Source organism: Rhineura floridana, chromosome 1 (genome assembly GCF_030035675.1).
Source record: "Rhineura floridana isolate rRhiFlo1 chromosome 1, rRhiFlo1.hap2, whole genome shotgun sequence".
NCBI classification, from domain to species: domain Eukaryota; kingdom Metazoa; phylum Chordata; class Lepidosauria; order Squamata; family Rhineuridae; genus Rhineura; species Rhineura floridana.
In genome coordinates, this window is record NC_084480.1 from 169,736,911 (window position 1) to 169,762,801 (window position 25,891).

Genomic DNA, 25,891 nt, shown 5'->3' on the forward strand with positions numbered 1-25,891 from the left:
CTTCTCTGATAAGAAAACATATAAAGAGCCAAGCTATCCTAGGCTTATGACCCAACTCCATCTGGAGGTGTGGTTGAAGAACTGCAGGAATAATGTAAGTAATCTATGTCATCTGATGGGTGAGATGTATTATGACATGCATTTCCATGTACTTTGTAACTTTGGGTCTGTAACAAGACTGAGTTCTAACTCAGTGCTTTCATTATATTGTAACCTAATTAAGGAAGTTTGTACCTTCAAGGTCTTTGATGTTACATGAGTATATACAACCTTTTTCCTGTTGATTTGTATTCTTATTTTCTGTTTCTGCTATGATGGCTAAGGCCACTTAGAATGCATTTAATAGCTGTAGTGTGCAAGATATGAATAAATAGTATATATTAGAAGACTATTCTGCCAACTGAAGTCTGATTCCCAATTAGAAAATGTCTGATACTTCCCAAGAATTCTTGGGTGGGGTCTCTATAATCCATCTACTTGTGACAACTGCTGTTGGAAACCTATGAACTTAGATGAACTAACATTCAACATATAAGAACTCTGAGTAGATACGAGTAAAGGGAGACAGCAAGAACCTTCGACCCTGTGTGTTCACAGGAAAAACGACAGACCTTGCTGGTATCAGCAGACTAGGCTCTAAATTGTTTTTAAACTGGTATCATCATTTGGGGTTGGGCTGTGGGTAAAAAATGTCTCAACACAAGATTTGAAATGCAGTTTATAGAGGAATTACACAAGATCAAAAGTACTATAAAAACCTGTTTTCTGAATCATGCATCTACAAATTCACATTCAAGGTTTTTTTCCAACATAAGCTAAATACACTGATTAGACTTTTTGGTAGAAGCCCAGAATTAAGTCTACATTACGTTGAAAAGAACAAGTACAAACTGACTTTAAATTTTAGACTGCAAAGCATTAATTCACTTCTTGTCATCTGACCAACTAATTTCATAGTCCTTATAGGTTCTCTTCAGTATTTCTACAGTCACGGAATGATCAGCTTTACCATATCCCTGTAAGAATAAACGAAGATTGTATATAATTATTATTTCCAAAGACAGTGTATGTATGCTAAAGGTTCTTAGTAGTATTTAATCATAGCAGACAACATATGACTATCAATCCCATTTTAAAGTTACATAATGAATTCCTAAGGGCACCCCATACTTTGTATTAATTGGGATCATTTCTCTCCACCCTTCACCCAAAGGGCTAGATCATTCATTTGTATACTGATAGTGAGAAATGTTTGGGAAACAAAGACGAAAATGAGAGTGTAATTTCTCTAAACATCCAGACACAAGAGAACAAGGGCAATAGCATTAGAACAGTTCTTTGTTATGTGCCTTCAAGCTGATTACGACTTATAGCGACCCTATGAATCAATGACCTCCAATAGCATGTTATAAACCACCCTGTTCAGATCCTGTAAGTTCAGGTCTGTGGCTTCCTTTATGGAATCATTCCATCTCATTTGGTCTTCCTCTCTTTCTACTCCCTTCTGTTCTTCCCAGCATTACTGTCTTTTCTAGTGAATCACATCTTCTCATTATGTGTCCCAAGTATGATAACCTCAGTTTCATCATTTTAGCTTCTAATTATAGTTCTGGTTTAATCTGTTCTAACACCCAATTATTTGTCTTTTTTGTGGTCCATGGTATCTGCAAAACTCTCCTTCAACACCACATTTCAAATAAGTTTGTTTTTCTCTTATCCGCTTTTTTCACTGTCCAACTTTCACATCCGTACATAGAGATCGGAAATACCATGGTCTGAATGATGCTGACTTTAGTGTTCAGTGATATATCTTTGCATCTGAGGACCTTTTCTAGTTCTCTCATAGCTACCCTCCCCAGTCCTCGCCACCTTCTAATTTCATGACTATTGTTTCCATTTTGGTTAATGACTGTGCCAAGGTATTGATTGATTTATTTTATTTATTTATTGAATTTTTATACCGCCCCACTAGCATAGCTCTCTGGGCGGTGTACAACCATTACAATAAATACAATAGAATCACACAGAACAATACAAAAAATATAAATGCAAATCCACAATCTAAAACCAATTAAAACATGTTTAAGAAAAGCTAAAATGCCTGATAAAATAGGAAGGTTTTGACTTGGCGCCGAAAGGATAACAATGTCGGCGCCAAGCGCACTTCTTCAGGAAGACTATTCCACAGTTCGGGGGCCACCACTGAGAAGGCCCTAGTTCTTGTTACCATCCTCCGAGCCTCTCTATGAGTTGGAACTCGGAGGAGGGCCTTCGATGTTGAGCGTAGTGTACGGGCAGGTTCATATCGAGAGCGGCATTCCGAAAGGTATTGTTGTCCCATGCCGTATAAGGCTTTATAGGTTAAAACCAACACTTTGAATCTGGCCCGGAAGCATATAGGTAGCCAGTGCAAGCGGGCCAGAACAGGTGTTATATGTTCAGACCGCCTGGTCCTCGTTATTAGTCTGGCCGCCACATTTTGCACCAGCTGTAGCTTCCGAACCGTCTTCAAAGGCAGCCCTACGTAGAGCGCATTGCAGTAGTCCAATCGAGAGGTTACCAGAGCATGAACAACTGAGGTGAGATCTTCTCTGTCCAGATAGGGACGTAGCTGGGCCACCAACCGAAGTTGGTAGAATGCATTCCGTGCCACCCAGGCTACTTCAGCCTCGAGTGACAGAGAAGGATCTAAGAGTATTCCCAGACTACAAACCTGCTCTTTCAGGGGGAGTGTAACCCCATCGAGAACAGGATGAGTATCCACCATCTGATCAGAGAGACCACCCACCATCAGCATCTCAGTCTTGTCTGGATTGAGTCTCAGTTTATTAGCTCTCATCCAGTCCATTATCGCAGCCAGGCAACAGTTCAGCACATTGACAGCCTCACCTGAAGAAGATGAAAAGGAGAAGTAGAGCTGTGTGTCATCAGCATACTGGTGACAACGCACTCCAAAACTCCTGATGACCGCACCAAGCGGCTTCATGTAGATGTTAAAAAGCATGGGGGACAGAACTGACCCCTGTGGGACTCCATATTGGAGGACTCATGGCGTCGAGCAATGTTCCCCAAGCACTACCTTCTGGAGACGACCCGTCAAGTAGGAGCGGAACCACTGCCAAGCAGTACCTCTAACACCCAACTCCACAAGCCTCTCCAAAAGGATACCATGGTCGATGGTATCAAAAGCCGCAGAGAGATCAAGGAGAATCAACAGAGTTACACTCCCTCTGTCTCTCTCCCGACATAGGTCATCATACAGGGCGACCAAGGCTGTCTCAGTGCCGAAACCGGGCCTAAAACTCGATTGAAATGGATCTAGATAATCGGTTTCATCCAATAGCGCCTGGAGCTGGCTAGCAACCACCCGTTCCAAGATCTTGCCCAGGAATGGAACATTTGCTACTGGTCTGTCACTATCAAGATTTTCTGGGTCCAAGGAAGGTTTTTTCAGGAGTGGTCTCACTACTGCCTCTTTCAGACAGCCAGATACCACTCCCTCTCGTACAGAGGCATTTATCACTTCCCTGGCCCAGGTAGCTGTTCCATCCCTGCTAGTTTTTATAAGCCAAGAGGGGCAAGGATCTTGTGCAGAAGTGGTTGCATGTACCTGTCCAAGCACCTTGACCACGTCCTCGAGCTGAACCAACTGAAATTCATCCAACAAAACATGACAAGACTGTGCTCCGGACACCTCCTTAGGATCAACTGCTGTAAACTGGGAGTCTAAGTCCCGGCGAATGCGTAAGATCTTGTTCTGGAAGTGCCCAGCAAACTCATTACAGCGGGCTACCGATGGTACTATCGTGTCCTTCGGGCCAGAGTGAAGTAGCCCTCGGACAACTCTAAAAAGCTCCGCTGGATGGGAAAGAGAAGACTTAATGGTGGCAGCAAAGTATCTTCTTTTCGCCACCCTCACCGCTTCTAAGTACAGTTTTGAAGAGGCACTTACCAGTGCATAGTTGCATCCGTCGGGAGTTCGCCTCCACCGCCGCTCAAGCCGCCTCCTATCTTGTTTCATCGCTCTCAGCTCTGGAGTATACCAAGGAGCTGTATGAGCTCTACACAGGAGAGGGCGCACAGGAGCAATCGTGTCAACAGCCTGAGCCATCTCTGTATTCCACAGTTCAACCAGGGCTTCGACAGGAGCGCCAGTCTTTTCAGCCGGAAAATCCCCCAGAGCCCTTTGAAAACCCTCAGGATTCATTAGTCTCCGGGGGCGGACCAATTTAATAGGTCCCCCACCCTTGCAGAGGGGAAAAGCCACTGTGAGTCTGAACTTCAACAAGCAGTGATCTGTCCATGACAAAGGAAGAGATGTAAAATTCCCCACATCCAGATCATCATCTCCATGTCCCGTAGCAAAAATAAGGTCTAGGGTATGCCCCAACACATGCGTTGGGCCATTAACATATTGAGACAGCGCCATGGTTGTCATGGAGGCCATGAAGTCCTGAGCCGCCCCAGACAAAGTAGTCTCGGCATGGATCTTGACATCCCCCAGTACTAAGAGTCTGGGGGATCTCAGCAATACCTCCGAGACCACTTCCATCAGCTCAGTTAGGGAAGCTGTTGGGCAGCACGGTGGGCGGTACACCAACAGGATTCCCAGTCTGTCCCTCTGACCCAACACAAGGTGTAAACATTCCAGACCAGTTGTTACATGGACATGGTGCTTGATGAGAGAGATGGAACTCTTATAGACCACAGCAACCCGACCCTCAGATCTACCATGATGCTGAACCGAGTACCCCGGTGGGCAGAGCTGGGAAAGGCTAGCCCCTCCCTGCTAATCCTTGACAAGGTCAATGTCCTCATTGTCAACTTTAAAGTTACATAAATCTTCTGTTGTCATTACTTTAGTCTTCTTGATGTTCAGCTGTAGTCCTGCTTTTTATGCTTTCCTCTTTAACTTTCAACAGCACTCGTTTCAAAGCATTACTGTGTTCTGCTAGTAGTATGGTATCATCTGCATATCTTAAATTATTGATATTTCTCCCTCCAATTTTCACACCTCCTTCATCTTGGTCCAATCCCGCTTTCTGTATATGTTCTGCATATAGATTAACTAAATAGGGTGATAAAATACACCCCTGCCTCACACCCTTTCCTATTGGGAACCAATCGGTTTCTCCATATTCCATCCTTACAGTAGCCTCTTGTCCAGAGTATAGGTTGCGCATCAGGACAATCAGATGCTGTGGCACCCCCATTTCTTTTAAAGCATTCCATAGTTTTTCATGATCTACACACTCAAAGGCTTTGCTGTCATCTATAAAGCACAGGGTGATTTTCTTCTGAAATTCTTTGGTCCGTTTCATTATCCAACATATTTTTGCCATATGATCTCTGGCACCTCTTCCTTTTCTAAATCCAGCTTGGACATCTGGCATTTCTCGCTCCATACATGGTAAGAGCCTTTGTTGTAGAAGAACAGTTCTTACACCATCCTAAATCCATATTAAGGGAACACCTTTATTAGGCCATTTAAAATGTGACAGAATAGTGCACAAGCTTTCAAGTTCTCCAGAACTCTTAACTAGATGATAAGCAGAGAAACGGCGGGGGGGGGAAAGATCTCTCATTTTGAAGCCATGCAGTCTGCATTTGGTAACATTCTTAAGAACATAAGAAGAGCCTTCTGGATCAGACCAGTGGTCCATTTGGTTCAGCATCCTGTTTTTACAGTGGCCAACCAGATGCCCATGGGAACCCCGTAAGTAGGACAAGTGCAAGAGCATTCTCCCCTCCTGTGTCTTCTGGCAACTGGTTTTCAGAAGCATACTGCTTCTGACTATGGTGGCAGAGCAGAGCCATCATGGCTAGTAACCAGTGATAGCCTTAGCCTCCAGGAATTCATCTAATCTTCTTTTAAAGCCATCCACTTTCTTGGGATGGAATGGGGGAGGAGGCAACAGACATTCAAATCATGCTGATTAGGTGCTATGCAGGTACAAGGTTGCACCAAGGCTTACTGGAAATAAAGAAGTGTAACAATGGCTGATTCCCTGGAACCACAAAAATTGTGTGTTACCTAGCCAAACACCCAGGTTCCTTGGTAGATAGAAAACAGGAATCAAGAGATAACTAGGCAGTCTTTATTTTCAGCAAAGGTGGAAATTAATTTTCAGTGGTTTGCTAGGTAGTCAATAGAAGCCAAATAGGATATCTTTACCTAGCAGTTGGACAGAATGTTCCCTAAGAAAATAAGGGAGCTCATTATCACTGACCTCAGCTCTACCACAACAGCATTGCTGGTGCTCCTATATGACAGTAGTTACCTCCTCCCTCTAAGGCAGCAAAGTGATACTTCATGTAGGTATTTCAACAGGCAGAAAATCAGCCACTTTTGAGGAAAGAATTGGCATTTTACCTTGCTGCAGCTGATAAAAAGCCAAAAAAAGAGAAGTGCATTTCTGTTTGAGATCCTAAGGGCAGTTTTGTCCTGCAATGAGAGTGTGACAAGTAGGTAGAGGGAGATGGGGAATTTAATTAGCAGGGGATTTGAAGCTATTTATAAATTATTTTTGATGAGAAAGATGCTCCCTCAGGTGGGAGAGGTCTGGATCCCTTATTGGCCATCTTTAATTATACAGCCACGAGAGTGGCTGTATACTATAGCCAGCGGGGATTTTTCACATTCCGCAATGTTAAATTTAAAATACCCCCATGCCATTCTGATGCTTCCCATAAGCTCATTTCAAAACAAAACCTTACAAAACTTAATAGTCCTGAACTCAGAAACACTTGCTTAACAACCCTCTCAATTTTCAATCAGAGAGAATAGACAGTTCAAAGTGTAAAAAGAGAGAAAAAACCTCAAGAGCCCTTTTGGACTTTTTTCTCTGACAGTTCTCATAATCTGTTGAAATTCATTAAAAATCAGCCATGTTCACAGAGTACCTGTAATCCTAATAAAGACCTTGCCCCATACTCTGACCTTCATCTTCTGCAGTTTAAAAGTTTAAAAAATGCCTGGAAATTTTGGCTTGAACCCAATGATCTGTAAAAACCAACTGTCAGTGTTCTAAAAGCCAGACTCAGAGCTGCTGAGCTTGGCTAATCAGGGGGCCATACCCACACCAGACTTTGATTTCACTTGAGACAGTCATGGCTTCCCTCAGAGAATCCTGGGAAGTGTAGTTTCTGAAGGGTGTTGAGAGGAAACTCATGTTCCACTGAAAGAGCTTCAGTGGCCAGACTGATTTAACAGTCAGCCACTCTGATTGAAGTCTGTGAGGGGAACTGGGTGTCTCCTAGCAACTCTCAGCACCCTTCACTAACTACACTTCCCAGGATTCTTTGAGAGAAGCCATGAATGTCCAAAGTGAAATAAAGGCCTGGTATGGATGTGGCCAGGGACAGCTTTGGTTTAAATGTGGGTGGGAGGCTACATGTGCCTGCTGTAGAATAAAAAGGTAGGGGAAACACTGAAAAGCAATGATACTGTTCACAATGTTTTCCTTTTGGAAAGGAAAGGGGCTTCCCTTCCGCCCAGTGCCCACCCACCAATCTCCTCCCTGCCCTTCCCCCAGGTCAGTGTTGGACTACAACCTGGAAAGGGTTCAAATTCCCACACAGCCATGAAGCACACTGGGTGACCTTGGGCCAGTCACTGCCTCTCAGCCTCAGAGGAAGGCAATGGTAAAACTACCTCTGAATACCATTTACCATGAAAACCCTATTCATAGGGTCAACTTAAATTGGGATTGACTTGAAGGCAGTCCATTTCCATTTCCAAACATGATTGCAAAGAAATAAATCCCATTGAACTCAAAAAGTATGCAACTGATCGAACCCCCCCTCCCTTCTCCTAACCCCCCTCTTGCCCCTTCCCTCCCCCCTACCCATCCCCATCCACTTCCAATCCCCTCCTTCCCTTTCCCCCTCCTCCCATTCCCCTTCCTCATCCCCATGGTCAGTTTTAGCTATCTTAAGCATGATTGCAGGAAGTAAATGCCACTGAACTCTATAAGCATGCAAATGATCAAACCTCCCCTCCCCTCCCCCTTCCTTTGTCCCCCTCCAATACGCTCCTTCCCCTTCCCCCTCCTCCTCCCCCATGGTCAGTTTTTCCTATCCTAACCATCACTGCATAGGAGTAAATCCCATTGAACTCAATAAGCATGCAAATGATCACACCTGCTTTTTCCCTCCCTCCCCTCTCCTCTCCCTTCCTCCTCCCCTCCCCTCTTCCTCCTCCCCTGCCCACTCCAGCCCTCCCTCCCCCCCCTGGTTACTTTTACTTATCCTAAGCATGGTTGCATGGGAGTAAATCGCATTGAATTCAGTAAACATGCAAATGATCAAACCTGTCCGTCTTCCTCCCCTCCCCCTCCTGCCTGCTCCCATCCTAGTCCTCCTCTCTGCATTTCCTCCCCTCCCTCCTCCTCCCCTCCCCATCCCGTGGTCAGTTTCACCTATCCTAAGTATGATCGCAGGGGAGTAAATCCCACTGAACTCAATCAGCATGCAAATGATCGATCTACTCACAGCAAACTTGCACAGGATCCCATTTCTTACCTCCCAGATTAAAAAGCAGAGGCACATTACCAAATTCTTCCAAGCTACACAGCAAGTGGATTGGACTGTAAAAGACCAACCCAAATTGTGTTTGCATTTTGACAAATTTATAGGGCAGTACAATATCTCAGAGAGGAGGTCAGGTCTCCTGCTCCCCTGGTGCATTCACTATAGCTGTGCAATTTTCCTGCTTTTTAAAGTTTGACAGAAATATCTCTTGGCTATAGGTATGTTCTTAAACCACAAGGTTTTTTGCCTATTAGTGAATATCCAATACAATTTGTAAATGCTGGACTTCGGCAAATCATACTTCAACCAGTGATGGTCTGATTCTGTGGCCCTTCCCTCATGGATCATTTTAGTAGCTTTGCCCTGAGTTTTGTGCCAACTTGCTTTTAAATTATATAATTCTATGAAGAATAAAATTGTTTTGAAGAATTTAAAACTTTATTCAGAACACTTTAAAAGACTACAAGTGTTAGTAAAGAAATTCTTTGTTCTGTGTGTAAAAGTAGATTTCTTAATGGATTATGCAATGATTAATATGCTCAATACTAACAAATATTCAAGTTTTATGAAAATTATATATAATTTGTAGGATTGTCACCTGAAGCCCTTCTTCATGTGCCCCCTCCACAGGAGGCTCGGTGGGTGACAACACAAGACCGGGCCTTTTCAGTGGTGGCCCCCTAGCTGTGAAATGCTTTCCCCAGGAAGGCACGCCTGGCACCTTCTCTATCTACCTTTAAGAGCCATGCAAAGACCTTCCTTTTCACTCAGGCCTTTGGTATGCTGTCTCAGTCCTTTTTGTTTGGGTTTTAAATTTTTGTATATTTTTATGTTTTTAAAATGTATTACAAGTTGCCTAGAGACCACTGGGTATGAGGCAACTAAATAAATAAATAAAGCACACAGAAGCCTGCTTCCCCAATCTGTGCCTGTTCCTTCTCACAAGAGAAAAATATAAAAGATGTTTTTGTAACATTATACATTTGCTAACATTTTTTGCACACTAATTTGTCGTATTTAGACATCAGATGTACACAACACTTACTGTAGAAAGACCAAATACTCGGATTTTCCTGTCTTTGCTATTGTGCTCAATTTTGCCTCCTCCAAGACACTTGCACACAAAACCAAGCTTTTCCATTTCAGGATTTACCTTATCAAATATGTGATCTGCAAAACAGTAATAGTTATTGTGATCTGCAAAACAGTAATATAGATGGACATTTAATGTGGGATCAGTGCTTTTCATGCAGGCAAGTTTTTTTGCAAAATACCTCACTCTCAATGTCATCAAAATACTAGCCAATATCCCACCCCCCCCAAAAAAATTAATCCAGATTAACAGTTTCTGGAGAAAATTCAGTTAAGTTAAACAAAATCTGTTGCCTATGACCCGTTTGTGACATCTCAATGACCCATCTACAGTATTAAGCTTATATCTGGAAGCACCCTTTCATTCTTGTGAAACATACAAAACAGATATATGATGCTAAAAAGGGGACAATCCTGTAATAGTGCACAACAGATGAACAGAAACATTCACAGTATTACCTGCTTTTACAACCAGTGGATTTTACCAGAAAGTCAAATATCAGGTTTTACATACCGGTCTTGCATTGAGCAGGGGGTTGGACTGCATGGCCTTATGATTCTTCTAAGATCCAGTATATTCAAAGATTACCCTGTATCAACAGGCAAACCTTTCAGGTTGTATCTCCTGACCCATACCTACTTTTGAAGAACTCTTGACATCCTTAGGAATGTGCAAGTATAAGTAGACAAATATTTTTAAAAGGGATGCCAACGGCTGTTGTATCTAATGTTCTGGGCACCAAAATAACTGTATTCAGGCTGGCTCAAAAGAAGGAAAAATATCGGGGGGGGGATCAGTCATCTTTAACACACACACACACGCTCTTATAAGAACCTTACACCTTCCTCTAGGTCAGCGTTTTCAAACTTTTTATCTGCACTATTTGGGGGGGATGCACTTCATATTCCTCTTCTGCGCATGAGCCATACATATGACCTGGTTTTAAACTCTTCAAACAACTGGGCCTACACGTGTATCATATTTCAACTTATTTATTTCAGGGTAAGCGCGATCTCTCTCCTCTCCACCCCTTGAAATACTCATTTTCTAGCAATTGTAGTGCCCTGGACACTATAATGGAATTATCCCAATCATGTCAACCAGTTCTGACTATAACACAAATCTTCAGCAAACGGAAGTTAATTAGGTTCCTTGTAGCCCTTCCCACAAGAAGGCCAGAGCAACAAAACAAAAGCCCTAAGCGATATGCAGACTTTATTCACACGTTTGCATTCCTAAGGGGGTGGTAGACCCGCCCCGATACTCACTGTGGAACTCGGCGGCTGCGGTGCCCCTCACGATATTGCGGCATTCGTCAGCACCAAACTGCACCCGCACTAGAATGTATTTGAAACTGCCGTCGGGGTCTATCTCCACCTCGGCCACCGAGCTCAGCCGCCCTCCTGCCGCCGTCATAACCCAGCGTCGTCGAAGAGAAAGGAGAGGCCGAAAAAGCCCACGGAAAGGAATGGCGGCTCAGGAGTACGACGGCCGCGGCAAAGAAGCCCCTCCGCCGCCCCCCTTCTCTCTCGCGGCGTGCACTTTGCGCTTCAGAACCGAAAAAGGGGGAGCATAGAGAAAACAAAGGCTCATTGGCTCATACTTCTCAGGCGCGAGTCGCTGATTGGATCGTAGGAAGGGGGAGGTGAAGGAGGGGGCGGAGAAATCCTCAAGCACTGTAGAAATGTGTGTTAGTTCACGCAAGAGTTTATCTGCTTTATTCTGACATCTAAGCCCAGCCTCTGATCCTGTACACATTTACCTGGGAGTAAATCTCATTGAACTGAACAGGACTTACTTCGGGCGAACTGTTAAGCACCTCTAAAAGTCCCCCTGATTTCAATTTTTGGTTTCAGTGATTGCAATTTGATTTATAGCTGAACAGGGATTTGAATTTGGAATTTTCTAGTCTAAATCCAAGACATTCTCTACAACAATTATCAGGACAGCTTTCTAAGAATGCAGTACTATACATATCAGCTCAGAATAAGTACTATTGAGTTCTATGGGGCTTACTGCCAGAAAAGTGTGTACAGGATTGCAGCACTCCTGTATACACTTACCTGGGAATACATTATTCAGTAGAACTTTCTTCAGAATAAGAATGCATAAGACTGCACTGTTAAACAATATTTCCATACTAATCCTGAGACACAGGCTGGCTGAATGAGTAGTGAGGGTTATCCAGTAAATGTTAAGGGATTTGAATATGGGCCTCTAGTTAAGACCACAAATAACCACAGATAAATTGGAGGCTTGTATATTTCCATTATTTTGAAAGTTTTGCACTATTATGGGTGTATTCAGACACAAGCTGTTTTGTGTGGGTTTTGCAAGTTTTCTTGCAGTTTTCAAATATGATTCTATGTATTTACACCATGCCGGCTTTCTATTGGAATGCCCCACAATGTTTCTGTATAGTCACCCTAGTGGGTATTGCCTGATGGTGACAGATGGGAGTACTGTTCGCTCCTCCCCTCCTCGGCCACACCGAAGAATAGTGAGCACTGGGAAGAAAATGGAATAGTCAGGATCAGAAACTTGTTTGAAATGGTGTGCTTCTGCCTTACAATAGACGGCTTACTATTGCTTGGGATTGCTTGGCTCCAGGTGATGCAAAGTGGTAGCTTTGCTAGGCATCTGAAGAGACAATCTGGTACTCACAGGTTCAAAATGAATGTCTGTTAAACACTGGCTGCAGAAAGGGCTTGATATCAGTGCTGTACAATATGTTACTAGGTGCCCTTTATGGACCACAAGACTGCTTGGGAGGGAGACCTGGGCACAGAAATCTCAGATTCTTTTTGGGTGGCTTCAGAGGAAGGCACCCTTTAAGTCAATTTCAGCAGTGGCTAAAGAATCCTCTCCTAAGTTGGTTCACAGCTGGCACCTCATACCAATAAAAACTGAGTTATATGAACAATCACTATCTCCCTTCTGTTGGAGAGTTTGTCCATTGAGGGGTTCCCTAATATACATGTAGTGACATTGCCATTTTGGATTGTTATTTTTCAGCATATGGCCAAAATCCTCAATAAAGTGATTTCCAAGAACACGGCATTGGCATTACTTTCTATAAATTCAACTCCCAAATTGTTACACTTTGGACTTACCATTTTTCTACTGGTTACAGCCAGGATGACAGTGGCAGGAGGATGGAAGCTTCGTCTAGGAGGATGGAAAGCTTCATCTAACTTTACCCTAGCAGCCTGATACAACCATAGGCGTAAACTTCAGAGGGCTGTGGGACTCAAGCCTCCCTTCCCCTCCGGCAGCCAGTGCCAGGCAGTATTAATAGGCTCACATGATGGATTCAGTTACAACAGCAGCTGCAGCACAGGACTGCCCCATCTCTCTTTTGTGTCATGCTACAATTTCCTTGATTCTTTGGTGTTTTGTTAGTGTGTTTATTAGAATTTATACCCTATCTTAAAGAGCCTATGGCCATCACAAGGTGGCTTAGTCCTTAACCCAGGCTCTACCCACTTTCCTTGGAACAACAAACTGCAAGTTTGGGCCTCCTTTGGGCCCAGCAGACTGCAAAGCTGTAAAGAAGACTGAACAAGGTAAGTCAAGAGCCTCCATAACATTAAATACAAATAACATCTTCAACATATTTTACAGGGACAATAACCAGTTTGTCACAGTTGGGGGGGGTGTCTCAGTCACCATGAAAAATGACTGTTTTTTATTACGGCATGAGCTTTTGCAGGCCAGAGCCTACATATTAGGGTTGCCAGGTCAGAACCATCCAAAAACCTGAGAAAATGGGGGCGGGCCCTAGTGACGTCATGGGGCGGGCCCTAATGACGTCACGGGGTGGGCCCTAGTGACGTCATTAAACATGATACATTGTATCAACCACAGTTGCTTGGAGCATAATGAGAGGGATATTAAGGCTAAAATCCAATACCCACTTATTTGGGAGTAAGTTCCATTGAACTCAGTGCAGCCTACTCCTGCAGCCAGGCAGGCAAACCCCAGGCAGGCAGGCAGGCAGGCAGGCAAACCCCAGGCAGGCAGGCAGGCAGGCAGGCAAACCCCAGGCAGGCAGGCAGGCAGGCAGGCAAACCCCAGGCAGGCAGGCAAACCCCAGGTAGGCAAACCCCAGGCAGGCAGGCAAACCCCAGGCAGGCAGGCAGGCAAACCCCAGGCAGGCAGGCAGGCAGGCAAACCCCAGGCAGGCAGGCAGGCAAACCCCAGGCAGGCAGGCAGGCAAACCCCAGGCAGGCAGGCAAACCCCAGGCAGGCAGGCAGGCAAACCCCAGGCAGGCAGGCAGGCAGGCAAACCCCAGGCAGGCAGGCAGGCAAACCCCAGGCAGGCAGGCAGGCAGGCAGGCAAACCCCAGGCAGGCAGGCAGGCAGGCAGGCAAACCCCAGGCAGGCAGGCAGGCAAACCCCAGGCAGGCAGGCAAACCCCAGGTAGGCAGGCAAACCCCAGGCAGTCAGGCAGGCAAACCCCAGGCAGTCAGGCAGGCAAACCCCAGGCAGGCAGGCAGGCAAACCCCAGGCAGGCAATGCCTGCCTGCCTGCCTCTCTCTCTCTCTCTCTCTCCCTCTCTCTCTCTCTCTCTCTCAAGCGGCCTGCTTACCCCAGAGGCCTAACAGACGCCTGAGACAGAGAGGCCTTCTTACCCCCTCTGCTGGAAACGACGAAGTGCTCTGGTCCTCCTCCTGTCTCTCCACTTACAGTCCCGCCCTCAATGAGAAAGGGCGGGAAGCCGGCCAGCCACAGTGTCAATCACGCATGCGTGGCTCACGGAGACTCGCAAAACCCGGAGATTAGCCTCTTCAAAGGAACTATGGCCGGAGGCCGGAGACGGCCCCTTTTTGCCGGAGACTCCGGCAGAAAACCAGAGACCTGGCAACCCTACTACATATATATATGGACATACAGGCAGGCCCCGCTTATACGGCAGGTTCCATTCCAGACCCCTGCCGTAAAGCGGAAATTGCCATAAAGCGGAACCCCACTGAGTATAATGGGGCGCATTGCGCAAAAATGACATGAAAATGTGGCAAAAGCGGCTTTAAAATGGGGAATGAAAGTCGCTGCATTAGCGGAACACCGGGAAGCGAAGCGCCGGTAAGCGGGGCCCTACTGTACATATAATTGTATTGAATTTTAAATAATAACAGATTTTTCAGTAAAGAAAAAAACAATCATTTTATTCTTTTTACTCTAAATAAACAATACAAAAAGATTTGTTTTTCCTTTACAGAAGACCATATGAGAAAGAATAGAGTTTAGGAAAAATAATCCAAAATGGGTTGCCAACACTAAAAATATTTAAAAGCCATGAAGTAAACACAACAACTAATAGCAAAGCACTCCTATACCCTTATGAGGTGCATGCCTTTTCAAAATGAGTGCTCCTGGACTAGGTAGGCCAGACACATTTCAGCCTTTTGATTTCCTTCAGTGGCCAACTAAATGAAATTTATCAACAAAATAGACAGAATAGCCAGCTTGTTCCCTCTGAATCGCTGAAGAACAATACAGATTTTTAAGGTATATACTCCTGCTTATGCTTCCTCCAGCTGTACACTTTGTTTCCTTGATAGTCCCTCAGATCTCTCTGGAACTTCCAAAATTAAGACTGATGTGAGATTGTTTTGCATTTTTTCTGCAGGACTGATAGAATCCTATATTTGAACAAGCCTGATTAATGTTCTAGTTAAAAATTCCCTCATTAAAGCCTTTTGGTGAGTGCCATTACCATCACATAAATTGTGCTTTTAAGAGAATTGTGTAACATCTGAGGTATTAACCACGTTATTCATATGTATTTTGTTGACAGATTTTATTTAGTTGGCCACTGAACAAGATCAAAAGGTGGAAACCGATCTGGTCCAGGAACACTCATTTTAAACAGCCATGTGCCTCATAATGTTGGAGAAGTGCTTTGTTATTAGTTGCTGTATTTATTTTAGTTCATGGTGTTAACAATAACGCCCCAATATTTTGAATATTGAAAGGCTAAGGCTCGCTCGCAGATCACAAGGATTCCAATAAACCTGGAGGCACCAAAACAAGTATATAGTAAAATATGCCAAAGTTTATTAGTGCACTTATAAGTGGAGAAACAGCCGGACTGATTCTGCCTGCGCTGGACGCAGCCAGCCCTTTTATCAACTACAAATTTACATATAGAAAGTATGACATAAGCACATGCCCATTTCCCCGAAATCAGCCCATTTACAGGAAACCGTATACGTGTAGTTTCGTTTTCTCCTTGTGGTGGACCCTTCTAGTTTCCATTTCCCCTTATATGGTGTTGTTTTTCTTCTTCAGGTTAGGGAGTTTTTGGGAGCATAGGCGCCATTCCTTTACACACTACAATCCTTACTTAAGCAAAATAAACATTGATCTTTACTACATGAACTTTGCCACACATCTTCTCTGATGCTACAGAATTCTCCACAAGAGCTGCTTCAAGGAATTTCTGTCAGGGTAATGTGGGCGCCTACAACTTTTAATATCCTTAAATCATTTTCCACAATTCCCCCCTCAGAAGCCTTTGAAAGTTTACTTTCACGTGGCTTCTTCTGCTTGATGTACTTGTTGATACATTATTTTCCCATAGGCCTGTATGGCCTTTTTTTCCCCCTCATGAATATTGGTATCACACACGGTAAAATAATACATCCTGCTGTGTTTAGGGCAGTGAAACCGTTAATTTCCTCTTGTGGAGAGCTTTGCTTCACTAAATGCTTGAACCACCTTTTAGCTTAAGTGGCTAACACAAAAAGGTTACTTCTGGGTTGTTTCACTGTCCTAAATACTTTTTCCATTAATTTAGGCCAGAAAACTTCATATTCGTGCGAGTATATCTTCATGTATGCTTTTAATTGGCACTAAAAACAACTAAGGCTCTTTCTAACGAACAATGGGATTCACTGTAGGTGGGGAGTACACGCTAAGGAATAAGATAACATTTATGCAACAGCGTTTAAACTCTGCCCTTGCTTTTCCTGCGCACAGAACCTCTAGAACGCATTACCAGCCATACCATCAGGTGGGGGCATGTGAAAGTGGGGGTGGGAGTTATAGCTCTTGGCTTTTGCACCTCCTAGATTCCACTTGAACCAAAATGGGGTTAGCCAAGCCGTATCACTCCCCCCCCCCATTTATAGCTGGAAGGCAGATATACACAGCCGTCCTTTCACAGATCTGCCCCCAGGCTCCAATGCTGACTTCCAGGGTGTAACTGTGCCATATGAGATGGATACACATTACAAGGGTTTATTAGACAAAGATCAGAATTATTTAAAACATAAAAATCACCACAATGGGGTGCCTTATAAAGGTTAAAACTCCTTTGGCATCCTTACCCCAGCCAAACAGAGAATTCAAAATCATCTATGTGCCTATATCTGTGAATGCTTATCTATAATGTAAGTGACTGTATGGCAATCATGTATTATCTAGAGTGTAGCTTGCTCTCCCCTTTGTTTAACTGCTTCTAATTGTTTCTGTGAGAAAGTAACTTCTGGAGATCAGCTAAGCCATAACCCAATGCAATGGGTTTGAGGATTTGAAACAAATCTGGATTAACTAATATTCTGTGGATGGTTCATACAGGGACTTTAAATAAAAATCACATCCTACTATTTCCTTAATACTACAAAGCATCCATTGATATATCTTAGCATAGGTTGTATATAACACTTATCAATAACATAACCAAAAAATGTTCTAAGGCACGCGCACCCATATCCAGAATATACAATAGTTGAACTTGATTCATTTCTTAGCATGAAAGAGCAATAAGATACAGCAATCATTTTGAGAGAAAAGCAATCTTGATGGGATTCCAAACTATACACTGATGAATCCCACATCTGAAATAGCCAGATTCTGTTAGAAATCACTCAGAAGGATTTGAAAAGTAAAAACATCTAAAGAACAAAACAGCCATAACATATAAATTATGAAAGGAAACAATAACAACAACACATCCTTAAAGGGCAATGCATAAATAATTACATTCAATGTTACAATTATGCAAAGAAACTGGAACAATGAAATAATCTTTATTCCCCCCTCCCCCTGAGTGACTGTATGAAAAGATTGCAAACTTGCACAAGGTGTCCGTTTCAGGTTGCTGGCCAAAATAGGCCCCAAATAGTTCAGTGACGTAACAATGAGAGCCTGTGGAACCCCCCCTCCCCATTCTCATTGTAAGTTTTGGATCTTTAGTAGGCCATGCGTTATTGCAGCAATACAGGAAAATATCCGTGTCCTGGTCCTGGAGCAATTCAAAGATTTGGCTAAAAAATCTTAAAAATAAAAATCTTCTGTGATACACATTCAGAAAGAAAAATGTTCCTTGGGGAGAAAATGCTTTAGCACAGAAATGCAGCATTTAAAACAAGAGACAACAAAACATAATAAAAAAGAAAAGAAACTTGGCTACTCCCTTTCCCTGGATTGCAGGACTGTGTAGGAAAGGGTAGGAGATCATTACAGGATTACTTGGGTGCATGACAGCATTAATCATTAATATCCTCACCCATTCATAACTTTAAACTTAAAAAAATCAAAGGACCCTGTTACTATAAGAGGTGAAAGATAAGAGAGATTACCTAGTGGATACAGCTGAGGCCATGTGAAAGAGCTCTGATCCAAAACCAGGAAGGAATCGCTTGGTCTCAAGGTTTTGTCCCTGCTGTCCTTCCCTGCATTTCTTGAGAGCATATTACATGTGTGTGGGAGTTCTGATATTCCTCAGGCCCCCTCCTCTTTCTTCAAGCCTTGGTTTTAAAAAAATACTTTTTCCTCTCTTCCCCTCCTGCCAAGGAGGATATGAAAGTCTGGTGATATTGTGTGTGTGTGTGTGTCTCTAACTTACCCTGAAAACTAAGGCTCCTAACAAAGCAAAACTGTTTTAAGAAGTGAAAGTAAAGGGAAGAAAGTTCCCATTTAGCATCCCCACACAAACCCTTCACATTAAACACTCAAAGAAACTTTCACACCTTCACACATACATCCAATTCACACGAGCATCCCATTTTTTTTTTTTGCCGTGACTTGTTGCTGTTGAAGCGTTGCTGTTGAAAGAAGGAAGAAAGGGCATGAGATCTGGATGGGGGCGTCCCCCCTTTTGTGAAGAAGGTTTTCGTAAGCGCATTTGCCGACCCTCAGGTTCACACACATACACAGAAAACAGACTGCAGCCTTGAAAACAAACCCAGTACAGGAACGAAAAGAAAAGAAACCCTGACATTCTAAAAAGAATCGCTTCGTTCAAATCCTATACTCTCTTAAAAAAAACTAGAACTACTAAAAGAACAGATGGGCAGTGCAGCCAATCCAAGCAGCTAAAAGAGGGGAAAAAATAAAATCAACCTGATTTAAAAGCGACAGTAATGGAAGGAAAGTTCCCTTGAAAACAAACCCACAGAAAAAAACTACACACATACAACCTCACACTTGGGTACCCAACTCATACACATTTTATTTATGCAAAATCCTTCCTAATACCGTTCTTACGTTCTTACTTCCTGGGAAAACACAAGCCTTACACACCTGGGAGCCTGACAGCCGACTCCGTTCCTTAGGATTCCTATTCCGTCCACATCCTGTGCTCAAAACACCATCTTCCTTCTCTTTTCTTTCTATTTTTCTCGTAAGTGCATGACCATTTCATACAAACATTTACAACAACTTTATCCCATGTACCCAGGGTTTCCCCCCTTCCTTTCTCTTCCTTAACCTTGTGCCCAGTCCCCCTGACTCCCTTCTGCGTCGATGCATCTTTCCCCATGTTGCAGTAAGCCCTATTCCCTTCCTTACCGGGGAGATGTCTGAGACGAACACAGAACAGTCAGTGACGTACGGCACACGCTTCCCTGCTCTCCCGGCTCAGCCCCTCGCGCGGTGGGACTATGTCCCGTCTTGTTCACGCACTGTCACACCCACGCACAGTCACGCACTCTCACACCGTTTCTTCAGCCCTAAGGCGACGCACCTCTCCGTATTTACCAGAACTGCTGACTTGTTTCGATTGCAAAGGGAGATATCATAGCGATGCCTCCACGCTCCCAGTGGCTCTCACAGCCTCGGGGTGGGCTCAAAAGAAAGCCCGGAGCGCTCCCCCCCCCGAGCCCCTGTGGACCACGCTTGGAGCGCAGAGGGTCACGAGATATCCTCCTGGCTGGCTCGCCCAATTGTTAACAATAACACCCCAATATTTTGAATATTGAAAGGCTAAGGCTCGCTCCCAGATCACAAGGATTCCAATAAACCTGGAGGCGCCAAAACAAGTATATAGTAAAATATGCCAAAGTTTATTAGTGCACTTATAAGTGGAGAAACAGACGGACTGATTCTGCCTGCGCTGGACGCAGCCAGCCCTTTTATCAACTACAAATTTACATATAGAAAGTATGACATAAGCACATGCCCATTTCCCCGAAATCAGCCCATTTACAGGAAACCGTATACGTGTAGTTTCGTTTTCTCCTTGTGGTGGACCCTTCTAGTTTCCATTTCCCCTTATATGGTGTTGTTTTTCTTCTTCAGGTTAGGGAGTTTTTGGGAGCATAGGCGCCATTCCTTTACACACTACAATCCTTACTTAAGCAAAATAAACATTGATCTTTACTACATGAACTTTGCCACACATCTTCTCTGATGCTACAGAATTCTCCACAAGAGCTGCTTCAAGGAATTTCTGTCAGGGTAATGTGGGCGCCTACAACTTTTAATATCCTTAAATCATTTTCCACAATGGTTATTAAATATTTATTTTAGCGTCTGCATTCTATTTTGGATTCTTTTTAGTTTAACTGGAGTCATGTGCCTTTTGAGATTGTTTTGAAGTTAAGCTCTTGTGTTCCTGACCTTAAAGACTTTAAGATATGTAATTGAATGGCCAGGAAGTTGACTGTATAGTATTGTAGGATTGTGGGGGTGATAATATGTATGAGTCCCCTTCCAGCTTATAATTGTGTGCCTGTAAGAGATACAGTCTGCAATGGAGAGACCTACTAAACTGGACCAATTTTCTTTGTCCAGTGAAAAGTTGTGGCTGGCTGTGTCAGTCAAGTGCCTCATTAGCATGTCTATGAACCTATTCAAGTGCAGATGTTGCCATGGAAATTAGGGTGGCCCTTCCTTCACCTCACCTGGCGGGGGGCCTTCCCATCCTGGACCCAAGGAGAGGATTGTGTCTTTGAGTCTAGTAGAAGCTGTGAACAGGAGAGACAGAAAGATTTGCTGGCTCTCTGTGGCATGGCTGTGGGGTGCTTCCCTAGAAGCCTGATGGGAAACCAAGATCTGGTGGACTGTTAATGCTGAGAATCCCTCCAATTTATGCTCAGGTTGTATTTCAGCTGTCTGAAGATCTTGTCGGAATTTCTCTACTGAGATGCGTAGCAGAGTTGCGTAGCGCTGCGGGAGAGTATTGAGCGAGCTTAGTGTGTGTGTTTGAATCTTTGCTAAGATTCTACCTTCCCTGCAAATTAGTCAGACAGAGACTTTAAGCTTTAAAATAAGAAACAACTACTTTATTCTGGAAGTACATGCTTGATAGGAAAGAATTCTATATCTAGCTAACTGGCTTTGCTGGAGCAGCCTGCACTGGTCCCAGTGCAGCTCTCATCCTGGTTGAGAGGAGAGACAAAGAGATGTCTGCTCCCCTCTCGAGAGAAAGTGAACACTGAGAAAGGCGGGAAGGAACTGGGATCAAACATCCTGTTGCTTATCAGTCTAGCAGGAAGGGAAGAGACCGTAGGATCAAAGGGATCCGTATAGCCTCAACCAGCAAGAGGTCTAGCTCTCTAGCTACCCTTATTAACCCCATGCAGCCTCAACCCACCAAGTTGGAGTTGAACCTCATACATTCCAACAGATCTTTTGTTAAAGCCAATTGTGTTTTACAAGCTGAACCTATACAGCAGAAATAAGCACCACTGAGTTCAATGGTTCTTTCTCCCAGCTAACTATACACAGGATTGCAGTCATGCCCCATAAACTTAATTATGAGATTTTATTAGTAGTTTGTTTTGAATGTTTGAGTTTTAAGGTGCAGTTTTTAAGCAGTGTGTTAGAAAAGCAAGATATATGAAACCTTGGTGGCATGGCTATCAGAGCTGTCATGAAGCACTTCACAATTGTTAGGAATTGCCCCAAAATGTGCTGAAGTGAAAAGAAGATTGCTACTATTGTGAACTCTGTACATTGCTCAGAATCTGAGTTAGTGCACAGCAACTGTTTTGCACTCTGCACTGGCTCAGAGACTACAACCATGCCTTTACCAAATAAAGGCACCTATGATGCTATAATTTAGTCAATTGCATATTGCTAGGAATGAAGGCAAAACAAGACTCCTGCAATTGAACAGCCAGGAAGATAAAAGTTCCCCTACTACAGATTTTTCTGTGTTACCTTTCTTAATGTCAATTTTGTGTCCATTTATTTGCTGTCCAGTTTGTCCTATGTACATGCATGTAGATCTATGTACATGCAAGTAGATGGTCTTAAACTGACCATCCTATCTGTGATGCTATGTGGGCAGGGCTAACTTGGCTACAGTAATCTATGCTCTGGTAACCTCAAGGTTGGATTATGTGTTTTATTTGGGGCTGCCTTTGAAAATGGTTTGGAAGTTTCAAATGCGGCTGCCCGATTGTTGCAAGGTTCAAGGAGAACAGAACATTCTGTTCCAATTACATTGGCTTCCTGTACACTTCCAAGCCCAATTCAAAGTGCTGTTTTGACATATAAAATTCTTTACAGCTCAGGACCAAAATACCTTTTGGAATGCCTGTCCCGATATGAACCTACCTGAACCTTTAGGTCTTCTTCTGAGGCCCTTTTCTGGTTCCCCTTTCTGAGGGAGGCTCGAAGGGTGGTAACAAGGGGAGAGGGCCTTTTTACTTGTGGCTCCTCATCTGTGGAATATATTCCCCAGTGAGGTTCACCTGGCACCTTCATTGACATAATTTTGGCATCTTTTTTTCAGGCATTTGATAGACTAAGATGATGTTGTATCAATCAGTATGATGCCAAGCTTTCTGTGGGTGTATGGGAGGTGGTTGTTTTATTTCATTTCATTGTTTTATGTATATTATTTTGGCTTTTAATCATGTTCTAAGTTGCTTGGAGACCTTCAGATAGCAAGTGACTAATAAATTAATAAATAATAATAATTCTAAAAGCAAATTTCAAAGACGGCACAGCGGGAGACTGCTGAGATACCGCTATAATCACTGGCTTTTCCTAGGTTTGCCCCCTCCCAGGAAATTGGAAAGTCTACGCCCCTGGGTACAACCATGTATGACAATTTGCCCTGTGTGAGAATCTGACTTATCCCGCCATGCTAATCTGCTGCTTCCCATAAGATCATTTCAAAACAAAACCTTACAAAACGTATAGTCCTAAACTCAGAAATGCTTGCTTAACAACCCTCTAAGTTTTCACAGCAATACACAAAACACTCAGAGAGAATTGAGAGTTCAAAGTGTAAAACAAGAGAAAAAAATCCAAATCCCTATTGGACCCTGTCACCGTCCCGTCTTCCCCCTCAGAGGGAGGAGGGCTGCATGCAGAGAACGTGGGCACAGGGAGAGGGGAAGTGTCAGACTGGGAAACAACCAGCTGGTCAGGTTGACTCTCCACAGGGGTATCTGGAGCTGCTGGGGTTGAGCTGTCAAAGTCCAGAGCTGGGGCACCTTCTGAGTCCAACTCCCCACTCGGCCTCTCACTCCTCCACTTCATTCTCGTGAATGCACCCCCCTCCAGCAGCGCTCACAACATCCTTCTCCCCACCATGCCGATCCTCCCCCCACCCTGGAGGCTTGGGTTTGCCAGGGTATCCTTCATGGTACTCTCTCAACAACTCTAGCACATGGATGTCCAACAACACCTCTCAGGATTTTTCCTCCAGTCCAAAACACCTCCAGTGGGTCAAATACTGCAACTTTCCTCGGTGCCAATGGGAGTCAAGGATCTGCTCCACCTCATATTCCTCTTGCCCATCAAAAATTTCTGGTGGTGGTGGGGTATCAGGCGCCCAGTAGGGATTCAGTGGCTCCTCCAGGGTTAGCAATGCACGGTGGAACACTGGGTGAATCATCATGGAGGTGGACAAGCGTAGATGGAAGACTATCAGGTTGATCTGTGTCTCTACTTTGAAGGGCCCCACCCTCCTAGCCTCTAGTTTGTGGCAAGGCGCATTTGTTGGTAAATAATGTGTAGATAGCCACCTGTATCTCCCACCTGTATCTCTGGGCCAGGCTGGCGGTACTGGTCAGCAACTCTCTTGTAGGCGGCCTTAGCCCTTGCCAGTTGCTCATGTAACAGCTGCTGCATTGCCTGCAATTCTTATACAAACTCTGCCACCACAGGAACTGCCAGAGTGGAGTTAGTAGGGGGGAAAATGCGAGGGTGGAAGCCAAAATTGGCGAAGAAAGGAGTCTGCTGGGTAGAGGCATGCACAGAATTATTGTAGGCAAACTCCACCAGGGGTAATAATGACACCCAATTATCCTGCTGATAATTGACATAACAGAGAAATACTGCTCCATGGTGGCATTCACTTTCTCTGTCTGCCTGTCCATCTGGGGGTGGTGCGACAAAGACAGTTGTAGTTCAATCTGTAGCAGCTGTAACAGGGCACACCAGCAGTGAACTGGGGCCCCCAATCCAATACCAGGCTGGTTGGGAGCCCGTGCACCCGGAAAATGTGTTGCAGAAGCAACTGCGCAGTTTCTCGGGCTATTAGTACTCCGGCACGCAGAATGAAATGGGCCATCTTATTGAAGGCGTCCACAACCACCAGAACGGTAGTTTTCCCCTGAGAGGTGGGTAGGTCCATGATAAAGTCCAGGGTCACCATCCGCCAGGGTCCCTCAGTTGTGGGGAGTGGCTCCAGTTGACCAGTCGGTCGCCCAGAGGCATGCTTGGCTCTCATGAACGTGTGGCAAGACTGAACATATCTCTTGACGTCATGTTTTATTCTTGGCCACCAAGAATCGCATGTGATGGCCTGCAGCATTTTGAACACCCCAAAATACCCACTGTTGGGGTGTTGTGGCATTGCTGAAGGACATTGGCTCAGATCTCCCCAGGGGGCACATAAGGGGCTCATAATGGTAAATCACCACCCCCCGGGAGAAGGCTGGAGGCTCCTTTAGCTCTCGCACCTGCTTCTGAGCAAAAGGGTCTTGTTTCTGAGCAATGCGCATCTCCTCGGTCCACGGATCAGGACAGGCCGCCACCATCAGCTTGTCTAGGGCTATGATGTGGCTTACTGGGGGCTCAGGCTGGGTTTCATTGTACTCAAGGTTGCAGGACAGTGCATCAGTCCTGTGGTTTTGAGCCTGGGGAACCTAGTTGATGTGGAAATGAAACCTAGCAAAAAACTGGGCCCAGCACACTTGCCATTGGTTCAGCTTATGGGCTGTTTGTAGGCTCTTGGGGTTCTGATGCAAACCTTCACCTCATGCCGGGTTCCTTCCAAGCTGTGTCATCAGGTCTCGAATGTGTCTTGCATGGCTAATAGCTCCTCCCAGACAGTATAGTTCTGCTCCGAACTAGTCAGCTTTCAGGAGAAATAGGTGCAGGGAAGCAGTCTACCCCCTTTCTTGGCAGATTGTAACAACACCGCTCCAATGGCCACATCCGAGGTATCCAAATCCACCATAAAAGGTTGGTGGGGACTGGTGTGCTGCGATATTGGTTCTGAGAAGAATAACTCTTTCAGGCGCTTGAAGGCCAACTGGGCTGCCTCGGACGACCAAAATGTCCCAGAGCACTTGAGGGAGTCCTTCAGAGGGGCTGTCAAGTTGGAGAAAGCTGCGATGAAGCATCTATAGTAGTTGACAAAGCCAAAGAACCGCTGCAAGTCCTTTTTAGTCTTGGGGGGGTGCCAGGAGAGGATGCAGCGCACATTTCCTGGGTCCATCTCCACCCCTGCCAGCGTGATACAATAGCCTAGAAAATCCAAAGTAGTTAGGTAAAATCCACACTTCTCCAGCTCAGCATACAGGTGATGCACCCTCAGCCTCTGCAACACCACTCTTGCATGCGTCTCATGCTACGCCGGGGAGTCTGAGTAAATGAGAATGTCATCCAGATAAAAAAATCTTAAAGTGATCTAGGTAGTCCCAAAATATGTCTTTCATCAAATGCTGGAAGACCACTGGGGTGTTCAGTAGTCCGAAACATGTGACCCAGTACTCGAAATGACCATACCACACCTTAAAAGGTGTTTTCCACTCATCCCCTTCCCAGATCCGGACCAGGCTATAGGCTCTT

At 44.5% G+C, this 25,891-nt stretch overlaps 2 protein-coding genes across 4 annotated transcripts in view; one reads left to right on the top strand and one right to left on the bottom strand.

Annotated features, from left to right (window-relative positions):
* Nucleotides 1-705: 705 nt before the first annotated feature.
* On the bottom strand, nucleotides 706-11,205 carry LOC133364582 (14 kDa phosphohistidine phosphatase-like). Its single transcript, XM_061585498.1, has 3 exons — nucleotides 10,894-11,205; nucleotides 9,578-9,702; nucleotides 706-1,016 (listed from the first exon to the last, which is right to left on the bottom strand). The coding sequence occupies exons 1-3, from the start codon at nucleotides 11,039-11,041 to the stop codon at nucleotides 924-926; spliced, it is 366 nt and encodes a 121-aa protein (XP_061441482.1). The 5' UTR covers nucleotides 11,042-11,205; the 3' UTR covers nucleotides 706-923.
* A 1,760-nt stretch (nucleotides 11,206-12,965) lies between these two features.
* Nucleotides 12,966-25,891, top strand: part of SELE (selectin E) — a 59,306-nt gene continuing 46,380 nt past the window's right edge. For 2 of the 3 annotated variants that reach the window (XM_061585466.1, XM_061585473.1), the window contains exon 1: nucleotides 20,033-20,311. The gene's annotated coding sequence lies outside the window, so the exon portion shown is untranslated. Of the gene's footprint in view, nucleotides 13,192-20,032; nucleotides 20,312-25,891 lie in introns of those variants that run through there. The other variant, XM_061585484.1, reaches the window with a different exon arrangement.